At 36.9% G+C, this 24149-nt stretch overlaps 1 protein-coding gene across 4 annotated transcripts in view; it reads right to left on the bottom strand.

Annotated features, from left to right (window-relative positions):
* Nucleotides 1-1906: 1906 nt before the first annotated feature.
* SESTD1 (SEC14 and spectrin domain containing 1) overlaps nt 1907-24149 on the bottom strand; it is a 147862-nt gene continuing 125619 nt past the window's right edge. For all 4 annotated transcript variants that reach the window (XM_042243665.2, XM_015093334.4, XM_042243667.2 and 1 more), the window contains 7 exons: nt 23527-23641; nt 21909-22068; nt 17062-17143; nt 16227-16349; nt 15233-15424; nt 12458-12579; nt 1907-9928 (listed from right to left, as the gene is read on the bottom strand). In XM_042243665.2, the coding sequence (XP_042099599.1) occupies nt 9799-9928; nt 12458-12579; nt 15233-15424; nt 16227-16349; nt 17062-17143; nt 21909-22068; nt 23527-23641 (924 nt within the window). In that variant the 3' untranslated portion in view covers nt 1907-9798. The remainder of the gene's footprint in view (nt 9929-12457; nt 12580-15232; nt 15425-16226; nt 16350-17061; nt 17144-21908; nt 22069-23526; nt 23642-24149) is intronic.

Genomic DNA, 24149 nt, shown 5'->3' with positions numbered 1-24149 from the left:
GTGTTCTAGATGAAGAACAAAATGGGTTAGAAAGATAGGAAAGTCTGCTGTTGACTCATTCATATTCTCTTCCAGTCTTTGACTAAGAGTAGATACTTATCTTGAGGGATTTGGAGTAACTCATCATCCTGGGATAGAGGAACGTGACCCTTCCAATACAGGCATGGCTTCATTAGTATCAACCTGCAGCAACAGAGTTATTATTCAAATCTTCAGAGTATTTTTTTTGCTTGTCCATTCCTAAAATGGAGCATTGTCCTATACAAAATAATTTGCTTGAAACAGACCTGAAGAGAGGGATGTAAGCAGACTTTAATGCACATATTCTTAAAGTATTTAAATCCATGATGTTATCTTCTACATATCTCCAATACCAAGACTTCAATGAGATGTACTTTTTGTAGCATTTGAAAATAAAGAGTATACTGAGTTTAAAGATTCCATCCCCCCTGATTTTTATATCTATTTTTGCCTACTTCACCTTGTTGCAACAGATACTTCAGAATATACTTGCTAGGCATTTTATATTTAGAAGATCTTTAAAAATTCCCATTTGAACAGAAAAATCAGAAAAGTAACAAACATAAGAAAATTATGATGATCTATCAATTCCACATTTCAAAGATAACTTATTTAAGTTCTATAATTATTTTCATTTTTAAATGGGTTATAACATTTCTATAGTTTTGGAACTTTTCCCACTCAATAATATACCAAAAATACCTTTCCAATATTTTAATTTCAAAAAATATATTTCTGTAACAATATTTTAAACTTACAGGATAAATTTATTCAAATCTTTGGGTTGTTGTCAATTGTTTACTCTTATAAACATATTTACAATTAAATCTTTTCGAGATTAGACACTTTAAGTGGAAGTTAAACTTCCAGGTAAGCAAGTTATGGTTTGGTGCAGTACAAGACTATTTAATATGGGAGTATGGTTTGCTAACCATTATATTTTACTTAATCATGGCCACAAACTACCTTTTTCTTATTGTTCACTTTCAGTTTTTCCATCTTTTTTGCTGTTGCTGTTGTTAGATACTGTCTCTAGTCCCGGCAAAAACTGGGTATTTCTTCCTCTCATTTTAACTTTCTCGTAAGAGTTTATGTTTATGAGAATACTTTTGTGTAGATTTTATGCAGAATGTGGAACAACTCTGTGAATCCATCGTGTCTAAAGGGAAATCTAGAGGCAGGGGTGGACACCTAGCTGGGAAAGTGAACTTTTTCATATATATGTATATATATCTCTTGCTCATATGTTGAACTATCACTCAAATATACTTAACTTCATCCAACAAGGCTTGCCAACTTCCAAATTCTGGCAACTCTGAATTCCTGGCAGCCATTCTGGAGCCGCTATTATGTTCAGCATAATATGAATGTGTCATATGAAGTACAGCTAATTTTCTTCTAACATGCATTCCCCAACCGCAAATACACTCTCTCCTTCGCCGTCTTAAAAATGGACTTATTGGTCGGAACAAAGGAAATTTGACCACTACCATTGTGATGAGAACCTAACAATTTCTGACAACGTGGGACTTATAGAAAGTCCCGAGTTTCTGTGCTAAGCCTGTGGGAAGGCAGGATGGGAGCTTTGACAAGGGAAAGAGGCGCACAGGTGAAGTGTGTTTAGTCTCTGTCTTCTAAGACTCCAGGTAATTTCAGAACAAAGGAGTTGAATTTTTGTCTTAATAAAATATTTTACAGAATATTGATAGGAAAAAAAAGTAATGTAAAAAAATCTAATTTGAATGATTTAAAAAATGCAGAATTCATCAGATTATCTTATAGAGACCAGTAAGAATTCTCCCTGGATGTCATCCAAGGTCATTAGTAACAGAAACCAAATTTATTGTCCAAAGTGATAACATATCAAAGAAATACATACCAAATCTTTTGCCATTAATTAGTTTTTAACATCTTTATTGCATTTACAATGTGTGTGGAACATTATAAGGATTTACAGTAGAAGCCAAATATCCCAGCCCTTGAAAGTCAAATAAGAAAGACTGAATGGACCATACATAAATATCTTTGAACACAAGCAGTGGAAACATACATATGATTATAATTTTACAGGCTTGTACAGGTAACTGCTGTATGTAACATAACAGGTGGGAAGGGTAAGACAAAGTGGATAGAAGTCACTAGGGGTGTGAAATAACTGTAGCTGGGTGGGACTGAATAAAAAGACAATGTTGAAAATATGATTTGATTTGTAAAGGCTAAAATGTCCTGCAAAAACATAGCTACTACCTAAGCACAATTGTGAGGTAGAATTCTCCCCACCCCGTTTTCTGGTTTCTTGACCACCGTTTGGGGGATTTTCCGTCCAGATGCTTCTCTTTCACGCTGCTGTACCTGGGACTAACCAGTAGGACATGTTCTTTAATACCCCTTCCACCCCCATTGAACAGAATGAATCTTTTCTGTTATCAGTCTTACTTTGCCTACTGAAAACGGGTGGCAAAAGTTAGTAATATAACAAACCAATGCTGTTTCTTCTAGCTAATACTATCACCATGCTTGGCTAAATACTTTAATCATTCAAGGAGTTACACTAAAATTTCAGGGATAGGTACCACGTGGGGAGCTGTTTTGGGCAGACAGGCATTTGTGTCCTTCAACACTAACTGCCAACTCTGAAGAATGCCATTTCTATTCCAAATCCACTTCTAATACTTCAGATTATGGGTCATAAAAATAGTTTACAGTTTTCTACACATTCAACATATAGTGAAAACCCAGGACACAGCACACCCACATTGAAAAAAAAAGATATGGAATTTCTTTCAAAACTACCCTATGACACAGAAATTCTAATCCTAGGTATTCACCCAAGAGAGATGAAAACCTATGCTCACATAAGACTTATGTTAAGAATAACCATAGCAGCTTCACTTACAATCGCCAGTACTGCCAACAGCCCAGGTATTTATAAATAGGAAAATGAATAAATAAACTGTAATACAGTCATACAATGGAATACTACTCAGCAATAGAAAAGGAATTAACTATTAATACACACGACCACGTGGATAAATCTCCAAAACATGGTAAGTAAAGAAGCCTTCAAGAAAGACACATGCTGTGTGGCTCTATTTACACAAAGATCTAGAGCACAAGATCTGATTTAAGGTAAAACAAAGAATAGCGGCTGCCTGTGGAGGAGGATGTGGGTGAGTAGAGGACTGACTGGAAATGGCAACATGGGAATTTTTTAATAGTATTTTATATTTTGATAGCACTGTATGCATTTACCCAAACCCAGCAGATACACACTTAAGACTTACACACTCACTGTATGCTAAATTTTAAATAAAAGTGAAATTATAAGCACATACTGAATTCTAGCTAATGACTGAAGTATTCAGTAGGAAGTGTGTAGATTTCTTCCATTTAAAATGCATCAGAAACAATCTGAAGTGGTGAACTGATGGATGGATAGGTGACAAAGCATAGTTAATGCTAACATCTGGGTGACGAGTATACTATAAAATTTTAACTTTTTTATATGCTTGAAAAATTTTATAATAAAACTGTTGGGGAAAAAATTCAGGGCACACTGCTTACAAAATAATGCTGCTGAGAATTTCATTACTGATTTCATAATCATAAATTCTTCCCAACAGTGTCAACTTAGAAACTTAAGAGCTTGTGAAAGGATATTCCTGTGTGAGGTAAGTAATCAGTTCTTGGATCTATGCTGACTTAAAATTGTCAAGGTGATTTTCCATCTGCTTTGTTGGTTGTGGAGACTAACAGTTAAGATGAAAAAACATTCTAAAGGGAAAAATCAAGCACATTTTTACTGACTTTTAATACTAAAAAAGGACCAGAGTAACTGTAATAGAAAAGATGTGGAGACCTAAAACACAATGTAAGGCTTGATCAAAGCGAACAGGTCCCCGCTAGTCAATGGAAGGACATCGGAGTCACCCTCCTGTCTCTCCAGGAATGACACATTTGGAGACACCATATAGAGATGGCATCTGACTTGTAAATACTTCTAAGGGGACACTGTGAGGATCACTAAGAATGGCTTCAGACTCCTATAGCCTTTTGTCAGAAATAGTTAGTATTCCACAAACCTGACTTAAGATTCATAACATACTCTACTATTGAAAGCGGGTAACTATTTTTAGTTATGGTGACTCAGTGGTAAAGAATCCGCCTGCCAATGCAGGAGAAACAGGCTTCGCGGGTTTGATCCCTGGTCGGGAAGATTCCCTGGGAGAGGAAATGGCAACCCACTCCAGTATTCTTGCCTGGGAAATTCCATGCACAGAGGAGCCCAGCAGCCTCCACTCAAGGGTCACAGAGAGCTGGACATGACTTCGTGGCTGAGCACACAGCACAAGAATTTCTGTGTAATTACCTATGGTATCATGTGTGTTGCCTCCTAAAAATTTTCTAACAGAAATAACCTTGGTTCTTTTATAATTTTACTTGCTGCTTTCAGAGTGTGTAGTTACAGTTCTGGCCTCTCCTGTGATCTCTAAGTTCTTCCTGTTCTAGCACAGGCTCTGCCTTTTCCTCAAGCGCACGGACTAGTCTTGCCATGTTTCAAGTCTGCTTTAAACTACTACAGTCACGTTACTCAGCATCATACCCATGAGCCTTTTTCAGTATTCAACACTCCCATGTATTTACGCTATTTCATGAAGCACCTGCAGTCCTATCAGCCTCTATTACAGGACCAGTCCTTTCCTCTTATCATCACTGCCCAAGTTTACCAGGATTGCTCTTCTCTAACCATTACAGCACCGATGGTGGTCAGATTCATGCTCTTGTCTCTATAGGTTGGTGCTGACTCGCTAAGATCATGAGTATGACTTTTACTTACTTTCTTACTTTTCAATGGAACTGTATCATGTCCTGTTAACCTCAAAGTAGAAGATACTCCTCCCATGTCCTCCATCTGGCTGGCCTATCATCCTGCCACAACAGGGTTAATTTGTCATGTTTAAAAATGCATGTAAGAATTAAAGATTTTAAAATTTAAAAAATAAAAAACAACAACAACAACAACAACAACAACAAAAGATATTGTCTTTAAAAAAAAAAAAAAAAAAAAAGTCTTGCTGTTTACTGCAGAGCTCACTGGCCCCACCCTCAGTATTGTCAGTATACAGAACGGAGGGGAAATGGGAGTGTTGGGAGGTGAGCAGACAAGGTTCCCTTTCCCCCAAAACCCCGTGCTTGCCATCTGGGACAAGAACACAATTAAAGAATGCTCCTCATTTTATTCTGGAAAGATAATAATCCATCCATTTTGAATAACATTTTATTTTTTAAGACTTTTAATATAATTATACTTCATTCTTAAAATTACTTGATATCATTTCTCTATTTTACAGGTTCAGAGAAGTTTAATGATTTTTCACCCAGGTTAGTAAATGCCAAAACCAGATTCTGAAGTACTTACACTCCACCTCTTTTCATTATATTCACTAGAGTTCTTATTTTAGCCTAAGTTTACAACCTTTCCTGTACTATTCTTGCCATTATTTATGTTTCTTGGCTAAACCTAGATTTTCTGTAGCACACACCTAAGTCAACTAATGTCAGGTGTTAAACCTGCACTTCCTTTTCCCTCAAGGTGACTGTTGCCCCTCTACATATACCAGGAGCGAAATTTTCCACACCCAACTGGAGCTCTTTATTTTTTAACTGAAAGGTAACTCTAGCTAAGTTTTGCTAATTAGGTTAACTGGTCAGCTATATTCTAGTCCACCTTCTTAACCCTAGATAATATTTCTTTTTGAGGTTTAAACAAATATATCTCAAACATACATCTCTTGTTACTGATATTTACCAATGTTAATCTCCTATAGTGTTTTCAATAGATTCAAGATGGGGATGATTTTAACAACTACAGTTATGTTCAGTTTTTAGTAACCACAGTACTTTACCATGGTCCTGTGGGGCTGGGAAAAGTACACAGTAATTTCCAATTCTTCTGGCAAGGAACTTAAAATGTAGTAGAGAATTATGAAGTCTTTCTTCAAACAAAGCCAGTACAGAGACAGGTTCAACTAATCTCACAATCACGCCATTTTTCATAGCGGGCTTATGTATGATTTACTCAGCACTATCAGAAAAGTAACTGCCTTATTCATATTAAGGAGAATGCACTAATAATACACTAAATAGCACACCCCGCACACCAACTGACAGTGAAACACACACGTTAATACCAGGTAATGCTTCGGAGCACTGGCCAAATTAAAGACCTATAACGTGAGGGAAGCATCCAATCCTCTACACAGCAAGGAAGCCTAGAACTGCCGACGTCTTAGCTGGCAGACTGAGCAATTTTATCACCCACGAGTTACCATGGTAGAATCAGGTGACCAACAATGAAGACTGGAATACAGTCAATTTTATCTGAAAGGAAGTTATCATCTTCACATCATAATTTTGCTGGGTTAGACATGTGTGAATAGATGCCTAAACTGTCCATAGATACTTAGCTTACACAGGAGCAAATTTATGACATGAAGACAAAAGAAAAACTCAGAGCAAAACAAAAAAATTAAGCTAGCCTAATTAACATTCAATAACTCCCTGAGATGAGTTAAGATAACGTGGAAGTTGTAGCAGGCATGCCAAGTCGTTTCAGTCGTGTCTACTCTTTGCGACCTATGGACTGTAGCCCGCCAGGCTTCTCTGTCCATGGGATTCTCCAGGCAAAATTACTGAAATGGGTTGCCATGCCTCCTCCAGGCGATCTTCCTGGCCCAGGGATCAAACCCGTTGTCTCCTGTGGTTCCTGCATCGCAGGCAGATTCTTTATTGCTGAGCCACTGGGGAAGCCCGAGTTGTAGCCTATATTGTACCAATTAAAAATGATGGTTCTTTCTCTATTTGCAGGCCAATGTTAATTTATGATTTACAAAGAACTTGTCTTTTCAAACAGACTGAAGTCACTTCCTTCACAGGTATTCTAGTGAACTATGATCCTATGAAGAAAAATCACATTAGGGCATTGTTGGTTTTCATTCATAACTATGTCTATGGGTATTTGGATACACATATAGAAAGCAGGAGCAAAGTTACAAATGAAAAGCAACAATATTTACTGTGTGTTAAAAGCATAATCTTCACTTGAAATACTCAAACCACAAATATTTCCAAATGTGCCTTACTTCACTCTTGCTGTAGGCAGGACAGATTAAGGCACATAAAATTAACTCATTTGACAGTAAGTAGGGGAGTTGATGGTAGAATTAGAGAGTCTCTTTACTTACAATCCAGTTCCTTTCTGGCAAAGTCTTAATAAAAAATAAAAAATTCTGTGAAATTCAGTATGAGAAATAGATATTGAGTACAACTATCTCAATTACCTAAGTATCTAAAACTATCAAATGACTTCCTGATGAGTAGATTCTCTCAGTCTGTTTAAAACATACTTCAGACTACAATACAAGAGGAATTATTACTAACCCTTACAATAGACATCCAGGGGAACTGAGCAACTATTATTGTTCAGTTGCTACGGCATGTCTGATTCTTTGTGACCCCACAGACTGCAGCATGCCAGGCTTCCCTGTCCTTCATTATCTCCCAGAGTTTGCTCAAACTCATGTTTATTGAGTTAGTGATGCCATCCAACCATCTCATCCTCTGTCACGTTCTCCTCCTGCCCTCAATCTTTCCCAGCATCAGGGGCTTTTCCAGAGTAACTATTATGCCATGAGCAAAATGCTGGGAATCGGAGAAGTCAGGCCCACAAGTTTCCTTCCCTCAAAAGAGCTCATAGTGTAGCAGGTACAGACATAAACAACTGTGGCATGTGGTTAGCACCATCATGAGGACTGAAATGAAGAATCACAGACGTTCATACTCATAGAAGTTAAACCCTAAAAGACTAAGGATTAACAAATAAGAAAAAGCCTTTCTGGATGTTCTCAGAAGCAGTGGCAGCATAAGAGGGAGCAGTTGAATGTAGCCCCCAGATTTCCTGGCATGTCCATTAAAAAAGACTGCATCTCAAACCAAAATTACTCTGAGAAAGGTGAAAAAAATATGATAAATAACTTCACCCAAGTTGAAAATGTCAAGTAGGTAGCTGAAAGTACAGGTTGAGAAGTCCGGACCAGATACATAACACAGGACACTGGGATAAATAAGATACCCTAAGGACAGGATACATCCAGAATCATTCTGAAGACAGAATCTGAGAGAGCACATTTTAGTAGATGCATTTTAAGTAACAGTTATGTGACTAGACTGAGTTACAACAGAAGGTAACAGCATCAAGGGAGGAAACACCGTAGGAGAGGCTGCTCCATGGTAGGAATGCTGCAGAGGCAGAGGAGGAGAGAGGAATGCAAACTGGAAAAAAAAATCATTCAGTTCAGTAACTGGAGCCCACTGCAAACCACTACACTGCAGAGCTCTGTAAAGCCAGACTGCAAGGTGCTGACAGGGAGTGCTGAGGATGCAGGGGCAATGCATATGGGTTTCTGCAAGAAGTCTGGCAGTGAAGAAGGCTGGAAAAACCAGCAGGCTCAGAAGGAGCTTTTTCCACTGGAAGATACATGGACATTTCAGTAGACAATGGAAAGAAAAGAGCATGCTTTGCATAATTTTGTATTGATCACAGACTATAAAACTGCTTTTAATCTTTCTTAAAAACATTTTCTGAAACAAAGACGAACACAAAATTATATGTATTTTACCATTTAAACTTAATATAAACTTAAAAGCATTAACATTTTATATATTTAATTTCTAAAAGATGTGTACAATTTTTGTTATTATTCTACACCAGAATCTTGCATCTAGTCTACCATGACAAATTAAATGTTATTAACAATTGGTATTTTAGTTCCTGAAAGATTACTCTGAGATAAAGGATGACATTTAAGTAACTATGTGTATGCCTTTCCCAGCCCTCCTCTCCCAAAGACAGAATATTTTCAGAACAGTTAGTAATTTAGATAACATTTTTCAAGTTGAAGAAGAGAAAAATGAGAGTGTTCCACTAAGATCTAAACTTTTCTTCACAATAATTTTGATAAAACATGCTTATTTATTATATATACATGCTTACATATGAATTTCCTGGCTAAAATACATGCAACCAACATGAAAAAACAAATATTAAACCATCCTCATAAGCCTAAGAATGCCCTTTTAATTAAGGCACTCATGTTGGGAAACAGGATATAACCACCAAATTAAATAAGGTGTTTAAAAGAAGCCTTTTATTAAGCACAAACAACTTTTAATACAATATCAATACAAATAGGAAAATGTCTTTTAATGAATATGATATATCAAAAATCTGAAGGTTTTTCTTCATACTGACACAATAAAAATAATCAAATTTGAAGGAGAATTACAAAGCAAAATTTTGAGGACACCACTGTCTACTAATAACAGTTGAGCTATAGTCTAAATTTACTACATCACCTGGGGAGGAAGGGCAACCATTTTTTATAGAGAGAATTTCTAAACTCTTATTAGCACCATTCAAAGCTTATTATCAGTTGTTCATCTACAAACTGACAGGTCAGGTAAAGCTTTAAAGCAGGTTTTCAGTGCAATGTTTACAGTTCCTTCTTTTAAGATACTTGGAGTCTATGATCTCAAAGCATGTTAAACAATTCTGCCTTGGTAATTACAAGGTGTTAACATGTGGAGAGAAATGTGTAATGGAAAGAAATGAGGCTTATCCTGGCTGTGAAATGCATCTTAACGTATTGTAGCTAACGCTGGAGTATGCTGACGACATGCGGTATTACGAACAGCAGGTCTCTGGGAAGAAGGCAGCTATTAGCTCTCTGTAGTCATCATTTCTGGATGTCTCAGCTGCTGCCTTTTGAGACTAACTAGTTTCATCCTGTCTCTGATGTGTTCTGCAGTAGAAGCCATGTCACTTGGGCTCCCAAAATATTGTTCAGTTCTAAAAATCAAAACAGAAAAAGCTCAATCAGATTAATACAAACCCATTGACTGTGCAGTGAATGCAAAAGGAAGCAAAAATTACCATAAAAATTACCTACGTGGTATGCCGTTAGTTCATTTGCAGACCATACTGTTTATCTTTGAGTAGCAATTCGGTAGGAGAAACATTTTTTAAAATGGCATAAAACATTTTTTAAAATGGAAAAATATATATTAATGGTATAAATATCCTATCATGTATACTTATGATAATCTCAATAAGCCAAACAATGCAACAAATAAACAAACAGTGCAACAGCCACAACGTTCTGCTTTCAGCTTGGCAGCCATAGATACACAAATATAAAATCTGTATGAGTACTTCAGTGCCAAGGACTACGGTCATCAGATGTTTAATATAGCTAGCAAGTAAAACATCCATTCAATGTCAAGCCATCATTTGGGACATTAATAGGCAAAATCATTTAATTTTATCCTATTTGCAAAGACACAGTATTCCGAGTCATAGAATCTTTTAGAGCTCAAAGAGTTGCTGGAAATAATCTGGGTTAGCTCTTTGTCTTTTCAGATCGGAAAGCTAAGACCTAGAAAAACAAATGACTGAACTACAATCACACAGTGGAAAAAAACAGAATCTGAACGTGGGTCTTCAAGCAGGGAATCCAGAGAGACCACCTTATTCCTTTTATTGGTCTAGGAGAATGGTACAAAAGATAAACGTGACTAAGCTCACTGTCAAATTTTACATAGTATAAACAAATTACCACATAAAAGGGAATGGAATAATAATTGCAAATATTAAAGTTGTGAAATCTGAACATACAGCACTAACTGACTCTTCCATTCTAAAAACGAAAATGACACATGAACTATTTGTAGAACGTGGGAGAAGCAGCCCATGCAAAAGTACCAGGGGGAGATGCTCCTGGGAGGACTTGAGTAGAATGAGACTGACTTTGTGACAACTGGCTGTGAAACACAGAAATGAGGTTTTGGCGGGGTGATGTCCTGGAATGGACCAACCAGAAGCACCCTACTAACACTGTTACCAGCTGGATTTAGAAAACTTTTAGATTTTTTTCTCTTTTATACACTGGAGATATACACGACTTTAAAAGCTACTTCTGATTATTCAAGTTTAGGTATGACTAGAGATTATCTATGTATAGATGATGAATAACATTATATCTTCTCCGTATCAATTCCAAATAATCCTTTGAAGTTCATGACACATTAGCTGTGGCACTTATCATGTGTGGGATAATCATTTTAAGTAGTTTATATACATTTAGCTCATTTAACTCCCTCACACATAACCCAAGGAGGTATGGAAAATATATTCCTATTTTTAGATGAAGGAATGAGGCACAGGAAAGGTTAAATGGCTTGCCCAAGATGTCACAGCTAGTAAGTGGTGGAGCTGAGATTTAAACCCAACAAATCTGGTTCCAGAGTCCACAATCACACCTACTACACTATATTACAGTGTTGGCATTTTTGTTTAGTTGCTCAGTTGTGTCTGACTCTTTGTGACCCCATGGACTAGCCCACCAGGCTCCTCTGTCCATGGGATTTCCCAGGCAAGAATACTGAAGTGGGTTGCCACTTCCTTCTCCAGGGGATCTTCCCGACCCAGGGACTGAACAGATGTCTCTTGCCCTGGCAGGCAGATTCTTTGCCACTGAACTACCAGGAAAGCCCTATATTACAATGTAAGGATACTTATATTCAGTGGTTTGGTTTCTCTATTGTTTGAGTTAAATATCCTCTGAATTACCACCAAACTGTTTTCACTGAGAAGATCTAGCTCCCTGGGGATAAGGCTACTATGATTCATTTACTGGACCATTTATTTGCAAGAGGTTAATTCCTATTTTTATCATCAACTATGTGAAATGAAAAGGAATGTGGAAATCATGACCCCATCATTTTACAAATGAAGAAATTAGGACTCTACATAGCACAGTGGAAAAGAGAATGGATTTGGTGCCAGACAGACCTGAAACTATGTTCTAATTTCACTTAGAAGCTGTGATATCCTGACAACTTACTTAATCTTTCTGAGCTTCAGTTTCTTCATCTGTAAATCACAATAACTGTATTGGCCTAGCACTGTTTGGTCAAAAGCCTATAGGTGAAATGTTTAGCTTTGCGCTGGGTATGTAAGATGCATATTTTGAGCATACTAAACAGTCCCCTCCCCATCCATTCCCTCAATGAAGTTCAAAGTTACCTGACTTCTTATCATCACAGTCAAGGCTAGAACCCAGTATGTCAACCTAGTCAATGATCTTTCTTCTACAATAAGCTATCGAGGGCAATACATTTGATAGCAGCAAGTACCAACTGATGCCACTGTTAAAAACCCAGTAGGGATTTCTTTTCATTTTGAACTAATTTATTCCAGATACTGAAGATGTGAACCAAAGCTAATTTACTAGGACTTTTTAGAAACAGATTTTCTTCTCTTGATATTACTTTAAGACCTTACTGATAAAAGCACAAATTGTAAGAACATGCAGCATACCCATCAGGATAAACTACAGGAACAGTTAGTCTATCTAAAAGTGATTTCCCGACTGCTTCAACTTCATCAAACTGCTCCTCATCATTAATAGCTTCAGGCTCTTCTGGACAATCTTGTAAAATCTGCAACAAATAAAAGTGCAACATCAATCAAGAGACACAGAAAGGCAATCAAGTTCATTAAAATTTAGTAGATTGAAGGTGTTTCTATTCTGTTCTTAGAATCTTCATGTATGTTATAGAAGACTGATTACTGACAAAGCGGACTCAAGAAATTCAAATAAAATCAAACATAACCCACACTAATAATATTAATATTATAATTGGAATAAGAAGAGTTCTATAGTGATATTCAAAAAAACCCACTAGACTATTATTTGGAATTAAACTGAAACTGTGCTTAAGAAGTAGTATTCTTTCATACATTAATTAACTATTTGTTGAATACTCACTTTATGTAGTGGCTTGGGATGTGAATGAGAAACAGATTTTGACCTCAAAGAGCTTACAAGCTTCACAAATGAAAAAAATATACATAAATACATAACAACATATACTCAGAGTACAAACACATAACAATGTGATTCCCTAGCTAGAAACTTCACAGTTATTTTTAAAACAGATCTGCTGACTTGAGTTACATGATATAAACTAAAAAACAAAATATAAATAGATATGGTTTTAATTCAAACTTGGAATTTCTACAGTCCTTGATATTATTTTTTCCTTAATTATCACTATTTAAATTTAAATGGTACAAAAGAAAGAAAAAATTGCTGTGATTTGTAATAGTTAAGGCTGTAAGTACAGACCCACATAGTAGCCACTAGGCACATATGGTTAGTGAGCTCTTGAAGTGTGTCTAGCCTCAAATGCAGATGTGCTATCAATCTAAGATACACTTTAGATTTAAAACAATACTACTAATTTTAAAAATTTACCTCCAAGAAAAAAGTCTGCAAAATTTGAGACAGAATAATAATAATTTATTTTTGCAACTTTGTCTGCATACTTTTCTGAATCCAATTATGTTTATTTTGGCATTACTCATAAAGGATATTTTCATATAATAAAATTCCAGATTTAATTTAAATATTTTCCTAATCACTATAATTTGCTATGCAGTTTGCTTATAGTTGTGGCTTGCTGGTATGAAATAGAACCCACCCAAGAGAAAAATAACATCTAATAACAAAAGGTTTTACATAAGTTGACATAATAAAATAACCTTAAGCAGAGTTTATTATAAGCATGATAAAAGCCATGTACCAGAAAAAATAGGAATATTAATATTCTATGAAAAAATTTTCAATCATATTCATTCTTGGGCTTCCCTGGTGGCTCAGATGGTAAACAGTCCACTTGCAATGCAGGAGACCCAGGTTCAATCCCTGGGCTGGGAAGATTCCCTGGAGAAAGGATTGGCTACCCACTCTGGTATTCTTGCCTGGATAATTCCATGGACAGAGGAGCCTGGCAGGCTACAGTCCATGGGGTTGCAAAGACTTGGACACAACCGAACAACTAATATATATTCATTCTTACATAACTTCTTAAAGAGATCTAGATTTTTAAATGTCTTTGCAGATACATTTTAAGAGTAGTATCCTAAAAAATTATCAGTGGTGTTAAGAGATTGGGCCAGTGGTCACATTGGGAAGGCCAGCAGAAGCATTGTGATTAAAAGAGGAAGGAGAACCACCTCTGGGGTGCTGGTAACATTCTCTTATTTGAATAGTGCGCTGATTACACAGGCATCCTCACTCTGAAAAGTCAGTGAGTAGAACATTTGAGCGCACAGTTTTCTATGTTAGTAATATAGTTCAATAAAAAGTTTTCACTGAAACAATCAATACATAAATAAGTCAAGCCATTTGGATACTTTCATTCATCAACAGTCAGCCCATCTTACACTAAAAAAATGACCTGTAGAGTCTAGTAACTGGCTCAGTAAGAGTTAATGTGGACATTTCCCAACAGATGTACTGCATAACACAAACAGAAACTGCTTAATTCCTAAGGCTCCTGGCAGTATCTCTTCTGTCCTACAGACCAAGGCTATCTTAGGTTTCTCATATCTTAACTTGCGTTGAATATCCCCTACATTAAGAAATCGAAACAAAGTTAACTACTTAGTAAGGCTCCTCTTTGGAATGGAAATATAAGACTTGGATGCTATCAATTTTCACTGTGCAGTTGAGAAAAAGGTTCTATTGAAAATTTGCCCAAATAAAATACCGCATATTAACTTTCAGTTTCTGGGATTAATGAATTCATTAAATAATAAATTCTAGAATGATTCTTTAAAGATAACACATGAAAACAAAAAGGTTTCATTTTTATCCTTACTCTTGTAATTTTACCTGGAGAGTCTCAAAAGATTATCAAAATCACAAGGTGACCTTTTAAAAAAATTATGACAATTGGTAGCGTTTGTGAAGCAAAGCTTCCTTTCTTGGCATAATGAAACAGTGGGAATCATGACACCTGTAAGGACAGACAGTGCATTCTGGGCATCAGGTCTGGTGGGGAGAGACACGGTGCTGAGCAGAGACTGCAGGATGGTTTCAACTCCTCTAACCACGGTACTCCAACCCTGGTACGGCTTACCAAGAATCTGATTTGAACTTTCTAAGCCGTTATACCTAAACAAACTTTAAACAATGGAATGCATATAAATTTCTAAAGAACAGAATAATCATCAAATTACAAGGTAAACACATTGTAAACATACATAACGAACACGATTGAAACTACGTTTTTTAAGAAAGCGAACCTTTTCGGCATTTGAGTGAAAGGCAATAGCCATCTCCAGCCTATGCACCCTCTCTTCAGATGCGATCGTAAACTGTTTCCACACTCTGTTCAGCCGGGGAAGCGTATCCCCAGATGATCGAGAGGTGCAGCGCAAAGACTGGCACAGCACCACCGTGGCCTGCAGCAACTGTCTTCCGTAGTCATAAGTGCTCTGAAGAAGAGAGAGGACACAAAGTTACAACAGAATCCTAACGAGAGGGACAGGAAAGTGAACAGAAGGACTGCAGCTGCAAGCAACACTGCTAGTAGTCAATAATGAACGAGCCCACTGGCACTCACTACTGCAAGTCGGCTGCCTGCATAAGTAATTAAGGGGGAGCAATACTTCCAGTTAATTTTTATTACGTTTATTTCTTGTTAGGCTTTCCTCTCTTACTCTGCTTTCCTCTCAGTCTGCTCAATTTCACCAGCCCAAAAAATAAAAAGAAAAAAAAAAAAAAGAAGAAATCAATTTAAAAAAATCTGCTCACCCATTAATTAAAACAAATGGGTGGAAAGGGGCACTTAATATTCCACATAGGAAACCACACTGTTAACAACATGAACTCAGTAATTAGGGAAAATAAATTAAGATACTATCCACATGAAAAAAAAATCATGTTGTTATAACACTGGCACTGTTGAGATGCAGAAACTAGGGTTTCCAATTTACTGATATTAACTTATACTTCATAGTAACTTTTACAAATGAACGATTACTGCCTTAAAATTACCATAATATATTAATATATCCCAAATCAGAGGGAGCTACAGAACCTGTATTCAGGAAAACTTAAACTTTCTCAGATTTATACAGGCTAGTTTTGATTCATCAGCTGACATTTTCTTAGTTCTATATTCCTGGATTAATATAACTAACCTTCTTGGACTTGGAGGGCTAAGTTACATTACAAACATGTAGAAAACCATTTTAACACTGAGCTTGTAGAAAAGGAAGATAACCAGTTCTGCACCTGTGCAACATCAACAAATTTTCTATGCTTCTCCAGCAGAACTTTCGTTTCCTGAGCGTCATCCCCCAATCTGGTGTGTGTCTTAAGAAGAGCATCCAGAAGTTCACTGAGCCATTCTACTGCCTGAATGAAAATAAGTCACAGTTAACCTGGAGTCATAACTTTTTACCGTGTATATCAAAATACCATATTAATAAAAAGAAAGATTACTATCATGTGATTAATTAACCTATTTGTTATAACCATAATAGCTTATTTCAGTGCCAAGCTACATGAGTTAATGATCTCTCCTCTTCCTTAAAATTTTTAAAATCTAAAGACAAGACCTATTAAAGACAAGCACTCATTTAAAATTAACATCACATGATTTATGTTAATAAAATCCATGTGTTTATGTAATATAGATCTTACTGGAATTGCATTACAGACTTAATGTTACAACTGAAAATTCTAAGTTTCTTCTATGTTAAGTTGTAACTATGTTTTTTGATATTGACTATGCAAAATAGCAAACTGTTTATCTAGCTACAAAACCCTCTTGTGGGTTAAAAGGCAATAAACTATACCAGCCTTCATCCTGGGATATAACTGACAACCAAATCATAATAATAAATAATTCCAATTTCTAGCTCAATAGAGCATTTCATTGAAAAGTAAGTCAAACGAGACCAGTAAGATTACTGGAAATATAAAACTTTATTACTTCAACAGGATAAATGAGAATCTGATTTAATGAATTTACTTAGGACCATGAAAAGAACACTTCTGTTTACAGTTAGGTGAAATCAATTTTCTAAGTAAAGACAAGTACGTAATATGCTTGACTGATCTTTACCTGGGCAGCATCTTCTTCACATTTAAACAACTGTACCATCTGAAGCATCTTTAATCTTCGCACATCTACCATGTCTTCACATCTAATAAACCCAAACACGAATTTAGGGAAACATTTCAGTCTTGTGGATAACTAGTATAACACCACCAATCTGCACAACATATTTTACAGTGTATTAAAATACTTAGTCTTACACTATGGAGACTGTAACTATTTTGTATTGGTTTGCAAGAATTTTAAGGATATCTGTATCTGCGTTCCATTAAAACCTCAAAATACCTGAAAGATACTGAATCACAAACCCTCTTGACTATCGTATGGATTGTACAAAATACTGAAGCAAAGCACAAACACACGAGTACAGTAAAGCCTGAAGAAATATAACTGCCAATTAGCATTAAACAAATTTCGAAGAAAAAAAATAAAGTTTCTAAAATACTACTTTAGGGAATGATACCCCAAGGAAATAAAAAAATATTAAAACTTTTCATTATATTATATTACCAGAGTAATATCTAATTTTGAATTAAAAGAAAACAATAACTCCCATCTATGCTTCTAAGAAAGAAAAAAAAATTCTGTTGATCTCTGGATAGAAAGAAACACAATTCAGAGTATTTTTAGATTTTAATGGGGTCTCCCTGGATAACATACAGGTTAAAATTTTAAGCTGACTTGATCAATTAAGCTCTGATCCATCCCCTTCATGTCCATGCAATTCCGTGTACTTCAGACGGGAAGGAGAGAATCTCACGGCAGTACTGAACACCACTAACAAGCCACCCAGGAGACACTGGGCTCCACTAGAGCTGATATTCTTAAGGAAGCTTGATAACGATAGCTAAGTCATTGTCAAAGGCTACTTTTTTCTTTTTTTCACAAGGATGCCATCAACACAATCTATAACATATTTTTAAAGGGCAATTTGGTTAAATAATCCTACAAGGGACTGAAGAGAAGTGATCATATATATTTTTAAAATCGGAAGCTAAAAGACAAGGTAAGACACATCAATGATGAATATCATATTTAACATATATTTTCAGGTGCTGGACAGTGTGCTTGAAAATACAAGACATGGTTTCTACTTATTAAGATGGTCCCACTTGGGAAGATGGACTTTTAAAAAAAACAGTGTGATAAATACTGATGTGGAGCTATACGAGAATAGGGAGGAATAAGTAAAAACTTGCCTAAGAAATCTAAAAAGGCTTCCAAGGATAAGTACCCCAGAGTCTTGAATAATAAGTAGGAATACACTAGGCAGAAAATGAGGGAAGAAGTATTCTAAGTACTCTGGATGCTTGAAACCGCATGATGCCTTCAGGAAAGTGAAAATAAGTGTGTGGTTTTGTAGGAAAGTTAAAGGAGGTAAGATTGTACAGGACTGGATTATGAAGGGTCTCCTATACTGTTCCAAGGAGACTGAACTTCATCTGAGGAAACAGGAAGTAACTGAGAGGGGCTCCCACAAGAAGTTAGGTGGCTGGATGAGCGATTTACAAAGACAGTGCTCATGTGCAACAGACTGCAGGGGAGCAAGGAGGAAAGCAGCCAGAGCTAAGACCATGAAAAAAGGGTTCAGAGGCAGCAGAACTCGGGCATCTGAGAAGGCTGTAAGAGACGAGAAAGAGAATGATTTGGGTAAATCCTTTGGATAAATCCCAAGTTTGGTAGCTGATGGTATTTTTAACTGGGACAGGAAACTAAAGGAGAAGAGCCAGTTTTGGAGGACAATGATTCCAATCCATACAAGGGAGTTTTAAGTATTGTCTGGGGCACCCGGGTGGATGTGCTCAGTAGGTAAGAGGAATTACAGGTCCAAAGTATAGAGGAGGGATCTGGGTCAGAGCCATAACTACCCAATTATGGTCATACTGAAGAAAGTCATTAAAGCAGTGAGACTGTCTGGGGAGACGACAATGAGTGAGAAGAGGATTTGGCCTCAGAACAAACCCTGAAAGCAGTGAAATTAGCTAGAGGACAAGAAATCAGTGGAGAAAACCCAGAAGAAACAGAGGGCCCAGGAGAATCATAAAAGTGTTTTTAAACTATGTAAAGTTGTCAGGGAGTTTCAAACAGGAAAAAAAAAAAAGTCAGTTGTCCCTAATGGTATTCAGAGTGGTCAAGCAATGTCAGAACCAAAAGTATTCCCTGGATTTTGAGAAAGATGAAGGGTTTATTGACATGTGGCAATTACAGTTACTGATGACATCAATAAGAGCAAGTTCAGTGAAGTGGTGAGGGGAGAGGTCAGACAAAGAAGGGTTGAAAAGTAAACTGGAGACAGTGAGGATCTTCAATGACAGCTGTCAAGGAGGAGAGCTCAGGGGAGAGAAAGAACGGTTTGAAGAGGAGGTGGTAATTTCACGCAAAGATGAGCACCAGAAAGGACAGAAATGATACGGACCTAACAGACGCAAAAGACGAGGTGGCAAGAATACACAGAAGAACTATACAAAAAAAAATCTTTATGACCCAGACAAACACAATGGTGTGATCACTCACCTAGAGACGTACATCCTGGAGTATGAAGTTGAATGGGCCTTAGCAAGCATCACTATGAACAAAGCTAGCAGAAGTGATGGAATTCCAGCTGAACTATTCCAATTCCTAAAAGATGATGCTATGAAAGTGCTGCACTCAATATGCCAGCAAATTTGGAAAACTCAGCAGTGGCCACAGGATTGGACGCAATCAGTTTTCATTCAAATCCCAAAGAAGGGCAATGCCAAAGAATGTCCAAACTACCACACAACTGCACTCATTTCACATGCAAGCAAGGTCATGCTCAAAACTCTCCAAGCAAAGCTTCAACAGTACATGAACCAAGAACTTTCAGATGTACAAGCTGGATTTAGAAAAGGCAGAGGAACCAGAGGTCAAACTGCCAACATCCACTGGATCATAGAAAAAGCAACAGAAAAAAACCTACTTCTGCTTCATTGACTATGCTAAATCCTTTACTGTGCACATCACAACAAACTGTGGAAAATTCTTAAAGTGAACACCAGACTACCTTACCTGTCTCCTGAGAAACCTGTATGCAGGTCAAGAAGGAACAGTTAGAACCAGACACAGAACAACAGACTGGTTTAAAATTGGAAAAGGAGTGCATCAAGGCTGCATACTGTCACCCTGATTATTTAATTTATATACAGATTACATCATGCAAAATATCAGGCTGGATGAAGCATAAGCTGGAATCAAGACTGCCGGGATAAATATTAATAACCTCAGATACACAGATGGCACCACCCTTATGGCAGAAAGCAAAAAGAAACTAAAGAGCCCCATGATGAAGGTAAAAAAGGAGAGTGAAAAAGCTGGCTTAAAACTCAACATTCAAAAAATGAAGGTCATGGCATCTGGTCCCATCACTTCATGGCAAAAAGATGGGGTAACAGTGGAAACAGTGACAGACTTTATTTTCTTGGACTCCAAAATCACTCCAGACAGTGACTGTAGCCATGAAACTAAAAGACAGTTGCTCCTTGGAAGAAAAGCTATGACAAACCTAGACACTATATTAAAAAGCAGAGATATGACTTTGCCCACAAAGGTCCGTCTAGTGAAAGCTATGGTGTTTCCAGTAGTCATGTATGAATGTGAGAGTTGGACCATAAAGAAAGCTGAGCGCCGAATAAGTGATGCTGTTGGAGGAGACTCTTCAGAGTCTCTTGGACAAAGCAAGAAGATCAAACCAGTCAATCTTAAAAGGAAATCAACCATGAATGTTCATAGGAATGACTGATGTTGAAGCCGAAACTCCAATACTTTGGCCACCTGACTGACTCTAAGAGCCAATTCACTGGAAAAGGCCCTGATGCTGGGAAAGATACAAGGAGAAGGGGATGACAGAGGTAGAGATGGCTGGACAGCATCACCAGTTCAATGGGCATGAGTTTGAGTAAGCTCTGGGAGATGGTGAAAGACAGGGAAGCCTGGTGTGCAGCAGTCTATGGGATCGCAGAGTTGGACATGACTGGGGACTGAACAATAACAAAGCATTTGAATGAAAGGTAGGGATTAGAGTAAAGAGCAGAACTGACTTAGTGAGGAGACATGGGGATACACAGTTTTGATAAGAGCAGAGCTTTTTCATCCTCCTGATGAAAATAATGAAATGGATAAAGTTTGCAGCTATGAGGATAGAAGGAATTTCTATCTAATGACTGTTTTGTCTGTGATGCAGAGGGAAGTTTCTCTGAGGTTTTGTTGATGCCCTTGAAATTTCTAAGTGTACAAAAATTTCATACAACCATGATAGCCTGTATGTATTAGCATATATTAATTTAATCCTTTATTTTGCAATATTCTGCAACTGCTATTGCAAGTTTTCAAAGAACCCTTTACATTTCTAGTTCTACCATATAACAAATGAAGCTAAACATTACCTTACCCAGAATTTACTGTCTAATCCTTCTACAGCAAATATGAGAACAATGGATGAGTGACAATTTGTGTGAGGTTTAGATGAAGAAACAGATCAACGTATGATAAATTTAATAGCAACTCTAAACTAAATGCAAATGGAAACACCAGATTCTCCAGAGTCTTAAAATACAGACGAGTCACAGGCTATACTGGGGATAAAGAATGTGATGCACTTGAATGGAAATGAAATTTTTATCACTGAGTAAAAAGGCGAAAGGTACCCATCATATGAATGGTCATTATTTGTTAGTACAATTATACCCAATAACCATTACATTTACCAAAAACTTACTACATGCCTACTATGTAACAGGTAAGAATTTCTACTTCGTATGGAAAATATATCAATTTTCATTTTAATAAATATTATGTTGTCTCAGCAAAAATTAACATGAACAGTCAAACTTTGCCTTTGTTTTCTAAGCTGCATGTCTTCCATCACTCCTTGTATGTGGTCCACATTTTCCTTATTCTCAATGGTTACATCCTTTCCATAGGCCCAGGATGCCTGATTGGAGATCTGGTCCAGAAGACCTTGACCTTTTTCACGCAAACCTTGCAATCCTACATCTAAAACAAAAGTTACCAGATTTAATCTCTTAAACAAGAGAAGCTTTCCCTCCCTTAATTAAATCCTCTCAGCAGATACTGTACTTGAATTGCTAGGATAACAGCTTTGTACATTAGACTACTTTGGTCTGGAGCCCTTTGGATATTTCAATCAATAAAACCCATTTAAACGTGGCTCAAATGGGAGCTCCCTCTCATTCAAATTCTCTCTAAAGAGAATTTCTAAAAGGTGAACTTCCGTAGATAACTAATTACTTTTCAAAATTGCAAGTAGAAAGGGTGAGAATTCCTGTCTTGACGAGTAAGATTTTCAATTCTTTCCTTTCTGTTTTTACATAGTTCAGTTTTTAGGAGAACATAAGAGAAGGCAAATGCTTTGTTCAAAAAATATATCAGAGCCACAAGACATTCAAACAGTCAAGCACTGTGTTCTCACTGAAAAGGACACTGAACATTTTGAATATAGGTGCTGTCAGCTTATACTCAACAAGAAGCAACACTTAGGATGTATTATAAGACTTTAAATGAAGTATGTATATTGGAATTCCTTTACCATTTTTAAAGGAAAAACACTGCTCAAGAAAACTTGTGACATTTTTGAAATAAATTTCATTTGGCAAATTAGATACTAAACATGTAATGATATCATCCATTAAAATAACAAAGACTATAAGCAAGTAAAATGGCAATACAAGCATGATTTTTCAAACCCATTCCCTCAAGTCCTTTTCAAAATTAATTAAATTGGTTCAACCACATGCCACCATTTTCCACTAAATCGCTGCCTTAAGTTTCTGCTTCCTCTACTCCATTTCCCTTCACCCAATGTCCCACTCGGTACACACACCCTCCACCCCGCCTCTTCACAGCCACTATTCACTTCTCCCAGTCATGACCTGGGAAACCTCTCTATATTTTCCACCTGTAGTAAAAGTCAGGGCTATGGTGTCAAGTAAGGGTACTAGCTTAATAAAACTGAACCATCCTCTCCTTGGAGAGTATGTAACCTTGGCAATATTCCCTGTTTGGAGAGACAAATGCACAGAACCAAACCGACTATTCTTTTCACAAGGTTAGGATATAGCAACAACAAAGATCATTGCATAAAACACAGTGTGGGGCATACAGGGTTTACCACAGAACACTCCACAGCTAAATACAGTCATGCATGCACTACAGGTAACCGTTGCTAGGGTATGCAAGACACAGCGCTTGTAGATTCGGCTGGGCAAACCAGAGAGGCTGAAGGCCTTATGCCGGAAGGTGACGGACCACCAACGAAAGGTAGTAACTGTGGCATAAATTACACCCTTTAAGGGGATTAAAATCTTTTATACTAATTTTTCCTGTGTTTCCTGTAAATGATTATAATTAGATCAGTATAAGTTGACTTGTCTAACCATGGTGATATTTTTAAAAAAGAACCCTTATGTTTCAGCATTTTTAAAATCTGCTTACCAACACTTTTCAGCTTCTCTTCAAGCAGTTTTAAAGTTTGCTGAATCGATGCTCCATCAGCTGGTGCTACATCTACGCACAACATCCCTAATAAGCCATCCAACTGCTGAGACAACTAAAGCAGAGGGACACCAAAGAGATAACCCTGATATAATCAGCATCTACAGTGTTTAATGATTAATGAGGTTTATAGCTAATGAAGTTACCACGATTATACTTGAAAAAACTCTGCTGTTAAAAGACAAGGACACATAATTAGAATTCACGTTATCTGAAAGACAGAACACAAAGATGCATGCACCAGGAAGACAGTACGTCCAGGTCAGCAGAATGCAGAGAAGTGTTGAAACTTTCATTTCAATCTATGTTATAACACATGAACATCAAAAAACTATCCAAATGAAATCTATCGATTACACTGGGACACTCTATTTAGACAAAAAAAAAGTTTAGTTGCATGCAGAATAATGTAACATAAAATAAAAAAAAAAATAAATAAAAAGTCTATCTCGTTTCCCCCACCAGTAAATTTTACTGTTCCAGAAAAATAATTAAGAGACATGCAAACCTGAAAAAATGATGTGCAGATAAGTACTCAGATAATCTGAAGCAAAGAAAAGCAA

This window comes from Ovis aries, chromosome 2, assembly GCF_016772045.2.
Source record: "Ovis aries strain OAR_USU_Benz2616 breed Rambouillet chromosome 2, ARS-UI_Ramb_v3.0, whole genome shotgun sequence".
NCBI lineage: Eukaryota > Metazoa > Chordata > Mammalia > Artiodactyla > Bovidae > Ovis > Ovis aries.
The sequence above is the reverse complement of the archived record's forward strand: the minus strand, read 5'-3'. Positions and strand labels throughout refer to the sequence as shown.